Source organism: Epargyreus clarus, unplaced genomic scaffold, assembly GCF_041222505.1.
Source record: "Epargyreus clarus isolate Ecla_fem2 unplaced genomic scaffold, WU_Ecla_fem_2.2 ptg000005l, whole genome shotgun sequence".
Lineage (NCBI taxonomy): Eukaryota > Metazoa > Arthropoda > Insecta > Lepidoptera > Hesperiidae > Epargyreus > Epargyreus clarus.
Window position 1 is genome coordinate 9,372,032 of NW_027332213.1, and position 11,586 is coordinate 9,383,617.

Here is an 11,586-nt window from a genome sequence, read left to right on the forward strand (position 1 = left end):
AAAGATCATAGATAATTTTTGGATAACACGAAATAAACTTAACTAATATTAACTATATACAATTTTACAATTTTCTTCCAAATACGATTAAGGCAAAGTTGTCCTTACAATATTACTTTATGTATTCTTAAAAAAAACAGTTAAAATATTAATAATACAGTTATACTTAAATTTGTACTGAAAATGCTTATTTATATATCCAATGCTATTGGTGGTGACTTCGCCCGCGTCTAAGCGTTCTTGTAATTATTTGATATTATTAAATAAATGATATGTTACTCCACACAAACTCCTCTGAACATACCATCATTACCAATTGAACTATTTTCAAAATTAATGAAACATTTTATAAAAAGTTTTTTGTGTTTTCATATTGCGCGAATAATTCTATAAGGTTTAAAATGCAGTTACATATTTCAAAATCACAGACTGATACTAAAATAATATTTACACGTATAGCTGTACAGATTATTAACCTAATTGGTTACTTCGTCCTTGCGAAGCGCAGATAAAACATCTTTGATTACTTCTTTTAAGTTTTGTGCCTGTACCAGACAGCTTGACACGAATTCCCTAAAACAAAATAATTTACAATACTTATATATTTTAAAAATCTTTATTTAATAAAGTAAATAATTCTAATCCAATTTAAATTTTATTATCTTTGTAGAGGTAAAATGATCATGCAATCTACATAATATATTTTGTTAGATTATTACTACATCAGTATATAAACTCAACTACAACAGTAATACATATTTCTTGACGAAATATTTAGCTACACACAGGATATTTTCAATTTTTTTTACACAAAACCTTTTATCCCAACCCATATTAACGCCATCTTAAATGGACAGTTGACATATATTTCAGATCGACTTACTACCAATCAGCAATAACACGTAGACAACACTTTCCTTCTCATGTCCGATCCATCAAAGCGTAGATGCTTTACTTTAATCTTATATTTATAGTTAGACGCATTATAATATTTATAAGAAACAAATATAACACTTACCCATATACTTCCATCTGGTCTTCATCCACGCATATGCCAGTAAATTCACTATTATCTAATATCAATTGCATGTTGTATGGACCGCTTCTGTCCCGATAGAGTAGGCTGGAAAAATATCACATGATTATGTATGAAGTTGCTCGATTATTGAGTTAAAAGAAACATATTGTTTAAAATATCTTTAGCCATCACACTAAGTGCGCTAAAACAGCGCGAGTGCACGCTTGCGTGTTTGTATTGATTGATTTGAAGGTGGTAGAACCCTTTGTGGTTCGACTCCGGCGGCACCACCGCCTCACCTATTTCTGCCTAATAACAGCAGTGTTAGGCGCTGCTGTGTTCCGGTTTGAAGGGTGTGGTAAGGGAGACATACTTTTCCGAGGCGTTCCAGCTTAGTCCTCAGGGGTAGCGGCGCATGTGTGGCCGACCTCGGGAATATCTAATCCTATCTAGGGTTGATTACAGATGTCCATGGGCGGCAGTAGCCACTTACCATCAGGTGGACTGCATGCTCGTCTGCTACTCCTATATTATTAAAAGAAAAATGAAAAATAATGTGAACAGGGCCATAGGCCATGCGACGGATTTTTACACACGCGGCGGATGTCAGACGTAAGGCACATTCGCACGTGACGAGTGCCCATTCCTATCGTACCGTATACTATACTGTAATCATTGACTCTTATACTGCTTCTCAAAATCAGTGGAGCGTTGCCACTACATACCGTGTTACACGCGACAATCGCCTAGCGCCTCGCGAGTTCTCGATGTCAGAAGCGGACGCCCGCTCTATACACACGCGCCAATTTTAACGAAGCCTTAATGCACTTAGAAAACTAGACATAACGTTTATAGGCCACCGAATCAATTACTCGTAAACTAAACCGACTATTTACTACGAGGATAATATTAGATCATCACAGCTCTCCTTGCATGATGAATGTAGGCGTAGTTTAGTAATTTGGTACACTTCATACACATATGAAAACTTTGTATTCTCACTTTACCGTTTTTAAAACATATTATAATCTAACATTAGTAAAAGAAAAAAGTTCATGTATTTTTAATATTTACCTATTCAAAGCTGTGCAAAGTTTATTAATGTACATATAACAATGTCCAGCCTTTTCTCGTATATCACTTTTGTCTTCTGATGCTAATATTATACTCCGTTTCGCTCTTGAACTGTATATGAAATGAAAATTTTTAAAATTAAATAATGTTGAACATAAATAAGAGTTTGTCACAGTAATTTAACTATAATAAAATTGGAATTATATATCTGAAAGTTGGAACTAGAGAAACTTGTAAAGAGTAATTGACAGCAAAGCAAGACATGCAAAGCAGAACAACATGAGAATTAAAAAAAATTGGTACAATTTTATACGTTACAGACATGCAATGAATATTCAAAACAACATATAACTGTTTTTATGTGTATATACTGTTTAAATCCAATTCTAGATTGCCTGGCTTCATTCAAATAACTGAATAAGTATATTACTTACCTGAAGACATAAACTTCAGAAGATATATCTTTTATTTCCTTTGCAATTTTTGTGATAATATATTTTAAATTAAATTTAATCTCTTCCTTATTACTCTCATAATCCATAACCTTAGTATCATCGTAAAACTCCGTCAAATCTTCAGGAACGACTCTTGTATCAAATGAAGGCTCGTCTATGTACTCAGTTTCCATGTCTTCATCCTCATAATCCAAATCATTTAGTTCCTCATGCATTTGGTTAGTTCTTAATCGCTCTTCGAATTCCAAGCACCTTACGAAGTTTCTTATTACTTTTGGTTCTTTATTAGGCGTATGAACTTCATCTACGAATTTTGAATTATCGTTATTTATTTCGTTTTCACGTTCTTCATTAATTTCCATGTTATGGGATTGTACATTATCAGCAATTTCATTAGTGACATTAAGAGGATCGCTAACGTCGTATTTCGATTTTTCATGAAGCTGGAAATTAGAAAGGAATAAGCTTTTCCTACAAACTTTATTGCAGTTTTTATCTTCTTGTAACAAAAAATGATTTGCTTCCTGTAAATCCTAAAACATTTTTAGGTGTCAATGTTCATAAACATATAATCTACTTTATTTTCTAAAAAATGTATTGGAACATAACCTTATGGAGGATATCATTTGGGGTTGCAGATGACTATAAGATTGCGCACTATTTAACAATCTGTTTAGGATCCAAAAATATGACTAAAGTTAAGCAAATTGTTCATAAGAAAGCCAGGTTAGAAAGAATTAAATATTACTTACTACAGACATTCTTCTCTGTCGAGATCTAAGATTGTAGGTGCTAGGTGAGCCTTTACATTTTCCTTTACTAGGTGACTTGACTATTATTTCAGTAGAAGTAGCTTCTTCAGTACTCAGTGTTTTACCTGTACCTACAAAAGTTGAGACATAATAATATTGTAATTATGTATTATTGATTTAATTCCAAGTATCCATATCAGGATATATAACATAATATTTTGCTTCTTCTAGTAATTAATATACTTACATGGAATATTGACTTTAAACTGTACAGTATTATTTTCCCTTGCATTATTAGTACTCGAAAAATTGGTTTCAATAACTTCATTTGTAGATGATTCAATATCGTTATTTTTTCTTCCAACATCGTTAGTTAATTCTTCATTAGCATTACTCTCCTCTTCAATAACCTGTTGTTCAGTGTTCCCAAATAATTCGTCGTTAAGACTATCTGTATCAACTATCATTAGTACTTCCACTTTGTCATCGTCTGGATCCAACTTCAGATTCTGAATATCATTTAATAACTTCGATAGAGACTCCGCCGCAATTTGAAGATCATCACAAGTATCAAATTTTCCCTGCAAATAAGAAATAGTAATTAAAATGCTAAATCGTGCACGAACATTAAAGGGTTTGTCAAACATGGCGTTAAGTGTAGCAAAGAAAGACAAGATTAAGATGGAAGAATTATTCTGCTTGTCCTGCTTCATATTGCTTTCCATACCATTTATATTACACTACCACTTCCGTTTTTGTGTAGCTTTTAATAACAAAACGATTAAGGAAGACAAACGATTTGCAGACTAGCACTTATGTGCAATTGGTATAAGGTATTAGGTAAGTCTTTTATTGATGATTTGATTTTATGTTATATTACATACCTGTAATGCATCAATCAAATATACACCGAAGCTATACATTGTCATGTATGTAGTTGGACTCATATTGGTATTAATATTACCTAGAAAATAAAAAATTACATAATGTTATTAAAATGAATATCACTTGGAAAGCTCTGCATAAAATGTTTATGTTTTTATACTTGTGATAAGTAGGTGTATTTATTTCTATATAGTAACCTATTTTTTATCATAAGTAGTACATGAGCATGCATTCCACCTGATAGGAAGTAGAAAATGCCACCCGTGCACATCTGCAATCAAGCCTAGACAGTATAAGTGTTCCCTGTGGAGTTATCATAGATCTTTTACTAAAGACTAGTTGGAACACCTCACATTGGTGAATTTTTTCAAACTTGATACAGCAGTGCTTGACACTGCTATTGTAAGGCAAAAATTGTTGTGGTAGTGGTGCCTCCAGAATTCAGTCATGTCGAGTTCTACCACCTTTAAAATTTTTAATTAATGCACTGTTTACCTTTTTCATCTCTTACTTGATTTAACACATTTAAAAGTTTTGTGGATGCATCAAGTATATCAACATCATCTCTGATATTTTTCTCAATATACACAGTAGCTTTATACAGATTCCAAGACGAAAAACATAATGAGTTTATCCTTAAAACTTCAGTGAGAGCCTTTTCCATTATCTGTACAAATTGCGTTACCCATTCATCACATTTCATTTTTAAATTATGTTCCATCATCTCTGTAGTTATTTCAAACATAACATTTTTGTCTTCATTATTTTCTATTCTTTGTTGGTTCAAATCTTTATTATGTAATTCTTGTATTGTGCAATTGCTGGCATTGTCTGTTACATCAAGACTTTGTTCCTTATTATTATTACTTGAATACTCAGGAAAAATACTTGAACAAGACTTGGTCTGATCACCTATTTTCTTATTTTCAAAAACACTAGGTGCTGGAGGGGAAATATTGTCATTATTTTTTGGTTGACTATATGACTCATTCACATTAGCGTGATGTTGTAATTTTGGCTGCTCTCTAATTTTCCACCTTTTTAGCTTAATATGCTTATTTGTCACTCTATTAGAACTCCGAAGTGATGAATCATATGATTGATTATGACCTAATAGATTCTCTGATTCTTTTTTCTTACTGTCATCAATCTTTGATAAACATGTTTTCCTATACATATCTTCCATTTCTTGTAATTGTGTAAGAGTAAGGTCTGTCTGTACTTCAGCGTCAGTAGTAGTTTTAGTTACATCTTTGAAGTCCATTGATGAATTGATACTAGTACCATTAAATACAAATGAACTTCTTATGTCTAATATATTTTCTTCTGTTAAATCCGAATTTGTCCTTTTCATATTAAATTTATCAGACATCCTTGTGTTACTAGGCATACCTGTATTTAGTGTATTTAATTTATTTATTAGTGTTTTATTATTCATTTGTGGAGCAGTCAATGATGGTAAAGGTGACTTTGTTACAACAAAATGATTTGGTTTGGTTAAACACTTTTTTAGATCTCTCAAAGTAAATATTGGGACATGAAAATGTCCATATTTTTCGAGCTCTACATCACTTGTAATAACCACCTACAAGGTAAAAACAAAATCATAAATAAAATTGTATAATATGAGTAATTAGAATTCAAGAAAAAAGCTTACCACATAAAAGTTTTGTTCTTTTAATTTGAGGCAACAATTTAACACACTGGTATTGTTAGTTATATCTTGATTTTGTTTTAAGATATCATCATCTGGAATTTTTAAAAACTAAGTATTATTTCAGGAACGTAATAGTAACTTAATATACAATATAATTTCCATTCTTATTATAGGTGTTTTAAAAATCGAGTTTACAAAATGCAAATGAAAGTGCTCTATGAATTTTTTTATATACATAAACACTAGCTGACCCATAAACGTTGTGTTGCCATATAAATAAAAAAGATAAGGGTTGTTCACCCTTAAGGTGAACAACCCTTATCACTTAGGGGTATGAAAAATAGATAGTAGCCGATTCTCAAACCTACTGAATATGCATAAAAAATTTGATGAAAATCGGTAAAGCCGTGTCAGAGGAGTATGGTAAGTAACATTGTGACACAAGAATTTTAGGTATAAGATTTATTAAGGTTAATAATACAATGTGTAATCAAGCTTCCTATATAAAATGTATTGCAGTAATTTTAGTAAAAAAATGGTATAACACTCACCAGTAATTGCAAATCCCAAGTGTAATAACTTGTAGATGATATAATTTGCATAATGAGCCTTCGCCTTTAGTGGTGTTTTAGTAGCATTATCCAATTCATTCCTAACATTTTGGGTAACTACAACGCAGCATTTTTCATCTGAAAAATGGAATATTCAGGCAACAATTGCTTCTTATGCATAAATAACATTACTTTATTTAAAGGCAAGGGTCAGTATATGAATAGTATATTGTTTAATAACTTACCATTATCTAAAATAGTTGTTATTAAGTTGATATCTTGTAAGTACACACTGGCATCAGGTATGATATACCATTTATCTTCAAATGTGTCACTTTTGGCAAACTTTTTTAACAGAGCCAGATCAAACTCAGAATGGCTTTCCTGCAAAATCATTAAGGATCTCATGTTAGAATCATATGCTAATTATTGTAGCAATAGATCAGATTGTTTAACAAGATAGGTAAAAATACATCACATTACTTACTTCAATCCATTCATTGTCGTTACTGCTTTGACTATGTGTCTCATCCTTAGGAACATCTGGAAATAATATAAAATAATAATGAATAACAATGCAGGGATAGGCTAAAGCAGGTATAGGTCTTTTTAAAGTAGCAGGCCACATTTAAGTATGTTAACAAAACTGTAAGCCATCACAATACAAGGTAGACATCAGTAGTGTATAACAAAGATATAAAGGTTCAAAGGCTGCCTTCTCAGAATACAGTAGAACCCGCTTAATACGATTTCCCACATAATACGCCATTATACAAAAGTCCCTGCATTTTGAGACATGTTTTCATACATTTCTTAACGCTTAATACGCTTCGTCATCCCGTTTAATACGCCTATTTCGTAACTGGCCGAATGATAAATCTACTAAGATCGCTCCCTGTAACATGATGCACAATCTCGAGCTTGGATGACCGGCATTCATTTCCATCGACATGTTAAAAATCTTTACATGAACACTTCCAGATTAAAGGTAGACGCATAATTCTATTCATTGATAACTGTCCTGCTCATCCGAAAGGTGTTGAACTAATGAATATCAAGCTTGTTTGCTTGCTTCCAAATGCGACAAGCAAATAACACCCGATGGGTCAGGAAATCATAATTAATTAATTTTATTAATAATAAGGTAATTTATAAATGCATACTTAATTACTAGTAAGTTTTATTTTCCTTATCCCGGTTAATACGCTTTCTCGCTTAAGACACATTTTTGGTTGGATCCCTATTAAATCGTCTTAAACGGGTTTCACTGTAAATAAATCTTTATTTGGTCCCTAACAATGTTAAACACACACACATATATATAGAGTAGTGGCCCATTGAGCATAGTCAAATTCACATAGACTTAGTGCCTAGTGTAAGTATCACAATGATATTTAGTCTGAAACATACCTTGACGTACAATTTCAGCAATATGCTTTTTTGGGGACATTCTTCCACCCAACATATGGTTTGAAGTACTGCTATGTTGAGCATGCTGTGTTGCACTTCTTTCAAACATTTTACCGTCCAAAATTGGAGGTGATTTCATTCTGCTTTGTGGCATAACATTGATATGTCTCAGAGGTTTAGGAGTGCAATCAGGATAGGGACAAGGGCGAAAATTACTATATACATGATTCTCTGGAGTATGTAAGTCATCACTCATCAATTCATTGTTAATTAGGTGCTTAATGCTAGTTCTTGGAGTTTTAACAGAGTGTTGGCAATGCATTTGAGTAAATAATTTTGGCATTCTTCTCGCAGGGGGAGGCTCCTTGGGCTCGGGGAAATTGACATATTGATGAGGGCTCCCAGATGTCTTCATTTGTTGCTGAGCTCGCTCAATCTACAAAAGGAAAATTGAAGCAATAAGCCCTGATTCTTTCATTATTTTTACACAGGATAAATCTTAAGTTTGTATGTTCTAACTGAGACACATAAAATTAACTAATAAATGCTATATCCCTTGCTTGTAGATTCTCAAAGAAACATATCCAAACATCTAAGCCAATATAAAGTAATACACACATAACACACATAGTACATAAAATATTATATTAGAGAATTTATTACGTCTTCATCGCTGATGTTCCACAAGCTGACACCAGTAACAGTATTGAAATAATATTTTTGTCCAGGGTGGCTTCGCGAGACTCCTATGATCCAAGAGTTAGCTTCTGTTTCTTTATTCCTCGTAAGGTCACTATTTTTAGTAACTGAAGTCTTCGTATTATCTTCCGACATTTTTTAGCTTAAATACAGTTTTATTTTCTTACATTAAAACTTTATACAGTAAAGAACTGTTTATTAATTTTAATAATAACTTCAAGTTATATTCGTCGACAAAAATAATAAAAACCACAAGAAATCACAATATTCTTTCGGTTATTGTTACGGTATGAAAATAAAAATTTAATTATTATTTACAACGTGTTTTGAGTATCGCTTTATAAAATTCAACGAGAAATCAACTTCAGTCACTTGTTTCATTTACGTTATTTATAAACTGTCATTGTCATATCTTTTTTAAGCACGATTTCATTTGCTAACCTTGAATTATCTCCTTTCAGCCATATAAGTCTATTAGTATTGCTTATTTAAATAATAGTTAAATGGGCATTAGTAATGTTTATTTAAATATTTAAAAAATAGTTAAAGCATTACTAATGATCTATAATAGTGGTTGAAACTTGGTCTCCTAATTAGGAAATGTTTTTTAAGCAACGAAAAAAAATATCGATTTCTTATCGAAACTCATAAAATATTCAAAATTCACTAAAAATACCCTTGACCTTTTGTCGATAAACTTCAAAGATTATAAATTAAGACGATATTTTTATATAGATAGTCAGAATACTATATATAAAATAGTTTAATTAAAAATATTATTATTTCATTTTTTCAATGTGATAATATGTGTATATATAGTATCGAGTTATCGACAATAGTCCTTTATCGATATGTGGTTATTATAGAAATTTCTATATAGTATTGCATTATGCATTGTTACTCTCCAAATCTCAATCAGAGGATCTGAGGTTTGAATATTGAATTCCTGTTTTTGTAAGTTATATGTGTTTTAGGAATAAATCACAATTTGCTTTAATGGCAAAGAAAAACATCTCATTCAAACATACTAAGCCAAACACTGTGACTAAAGGACAGTATAGCACTTAGGTGCTAACAACTTAAATATTTATTAACCTTGGGGATTTTAAAGGGCTATTAAATAAAATTCAATATGAAGTAAACTTTTCTATATTTCATAAAGATTTAAATTTTAACCCATATTCACCCAATATCTACCTATCTATACCTGTAACCATTTTTCTTTAGAATACCTGTAACAGCTATTTTAAAGCAACAATAAATATTTAATAAAATAAGTCCTAGATGATTTAAAGACTTTAAAGTTCTTAACTGTTAACAATATAATATATTTTATTCTTTCTAAACATTTTTGGACTACATAAGCATTTAACATATTTATATTTTTATCTCATAATAACATTCTATTAACTTCTATCTAACTGATATTATATAATTTGAAATTGTATAATTGAAACTCTGTAATTATCACTACTCTAATCACAGCATCTATAAGCTTGAAATCGAAGCAATGCCGACAAAAAGGCTTTGATCCTCTAAAAATACTCTTTAACATCTGAAGAATATTTAAGGCACAAATGAAGCCATATTGAAGTAAGTTTGAGAACCAAAATTATTGTATAAATATCATTTCTTTATAAGTTTTAACAATACAATATCTGCACTTCTGTAATTACAATGTTGCTGTTCCTCAGGTATCTTTTCAACATAAAAAAAATCTGTTATCTTCTCGTAAAATGTGTCCCATATTTTTTTCTGCATTTCTGTATCCCTTATTTCTTGAGTTAAATATATAACTGGTCTTTGTGAGAAAGCATTTGTTAACCTTTGTAATGTTTGAAGAAGCGGTTCCACAGCCTGAAATGAAATTATTACAAAAAAATTACAATAACAATATTACACAGTATTAATCTTATCATGCACAATTTTTATGTGTATATTTTTATTCTTAATTTGAGGAATATTTACTTCTTCATAGTAGACACAATCAGCTAAAACCACCATATCAAAATCTTGTTTATGTATTTCGGAATTATTATCACCCCACACTAATGACTCTGCAATTGCATATCCGCCCATGCTTCCGATTTTAGCTTTGTTTTCTGCAATATTTAACCGGAGTAAAGATAATGCCTCTGGTAGATCGGTCATAGTTACTTGTGCTCTGGAATATAATAATACAAATGTTAGCTGTTACCTGATTAATATATTTTATAGTACCTAATCTAACGTCAAAAATATGTAACAAACATGCATCACTTTATGGCATATTATAAGCAGACCCAGAAAAGTGTACCAGCACCAAAATATGGCAACGTTAAACACTACTGTTAGGGCAGAAATAGATTGACAGTGGTTCCTCTGGAGTTGAACCATGAAAAGTTGTATCTTTCTACTTTCCATTTTATGAATTAAATTTAAAATACGTATCATAAATTAAAATTAAAATATTATATAAATATAAGAATATATATTTTGTATATCACTAACCCCAAGGTGGCCGCTGTGAGTCCAACAACCCCTAAACCAGCACCTAATTCTAAAACTTTCATTCCACTCAAGAAATCGGGCTTTTGATGGCACATAGTTTCTAAATATTTAGCCAGAACTAATGATGCATCCCAAACAACACAATTCACGTCCCCCTCTAACTTTTGATATATTTTCAAAGTTTTTAAACATACTTCAATATCAATTTCCCTCGGATACAAATCATTGGGTTGTAAACTTGATCTTCGATGAGACATTTGTGCGATATTGTTTAAAGAATTGTTACTTAGTTTACCGAAAGGGTTTATTTCAAGAAATAGTTTCATTTATGTTAGTTATTCGTTTTTGGGTTAAGAAATAACAAAATAGATTTTGAAAGAATAAAACAAACAAACCGCGATCGATCAATTGACGTTGGCACTTGCCATTCTTGGCAGTATGTCATTGATATTTTATATGACGTTGACAATTATCATTACAAACCACAGACAAACAACCATCATTACTAACCACAGACCTATATTGCGGTTCCGATTAGACGTTCCGGTGCGACATTCCGGTGGAATATCTGGATGTAAATTTAAATTCCAGCAAT

The 11,586-nt window shown here is 31.4% G+C and overlaps 2 protein-coding genes across 3 annotated transcripts; both read right to left on the reverse strand.

Moving 5' to 3' along the window:
* Nucleotides 1–351: 351 nt before the first annotated feature.
* On the reverse strand, nt 352–8,878 carry LOC140742260 (uncharacterized). Of its 2 annotated transcripts, none has more exons than XM_073073110.1 (14): nt 8,466–8,878; nt 7,803–8,238; nt 6,880–6,935; nt 6,638–6,776; nt 6,393–6,530; nt 5,842–5,933; nt 4,680–5,769; nt 4,184–4,263; nt 3,547–3,880; nt 3,300–3,430; nt 2,527–2,990; nt 2,093–2,203; nt 1,019–1,123; nt 352–573 (listed from the first exon to the last, which is right to left on the reverse strand). In XM_073073110.1, exons 1-14 carry the CDS (start codon nt 8,634–8,636, stop codon nt 477–479), a joined length of 3,444 nt encoding a protein of 1,147 aa, XP_072929211.1. In that variant the 5' UTR covers nt 8,637–8,878; the 3' UTR covers nt 352–476. The 2 variants fall into 2 exon arrangements, with proteins under 2 accessions (XP_072929211.1, XP_072929210.1); XM_073073109.1 differs by having other exon boundaries at nt 2,527–3,080.
* A 756-nt stretch (nt 8,879–9,634) lies between these two features.
* LOC140742262 (protein N-lysine methyltransferase METTL21D) lies at nt 9,635–11,437 on the reverse strand. Its single transcript, XM_073073113.1, has 3 exons — nt 10,992–11,437; nt 10,470–10,665; nt 9,635–10,358 (listed from the first exon to the last, which is right to left on the reverse strand). The coding sequence occupies exons 1-3, from the start codon at nt 11,315–11,317 to the stop codon at nt 10,128–10,130; spliced, it is 753 nt and encodes a 250-aa protein (XP_072929214.1). The 5' UTR covers nt 11,318–11,437; the 3' UTR covers nt 9,635–10,127.
* Between the last annotated feature and the right edge of the window lie 149 nt (nt 11,438–11,586).

Bases quoted from the DNA above. Each gene is read 5' to 3' on its own strand.
- LOC140742260 (XM_073073109.1), bottom strand. From the start codon at position 8,636: ATGTCGGAAGATAATACGAAGACTTCAGTTACTAAAAATAGTGACCTT. The intron at 3,881-4,183 runs GTATGTAATATA...TCTTATTTGCAG, and splicing joins ATTTGATTGATGCATTACAG to GGAAAATTTGATACTTGTGA. The intron at 1,124-2,092 runs GTAAATATTAAA...ATATTTTTCCAG, and splicing joins CTTTGCACAGCTTTGAATAG to CCTACTCTATCGGGACAGAA.
- LOC140742262 (XM_073073113.1), bottom strand. From the start codon at position 11,317: ATGAAACTATTTCTTGAAATAAACCCTTTCGGTAAACTAAGTAACAAT. The intron at 10,666-10,991 runs GTTAGTGATATA...ATTATATTCCAG, and splicing joins CTCACAGCGGCCACCTTGGG to AGCACAAGTAACTATGACCG. The intron at 10,359-10,469 runs GTAAATATTCCT...ATTTCATTTCAG, and splicing joins ATTGTGTCTACTATGAAGAA to GCTGTGGAACCGCTTCTTCA.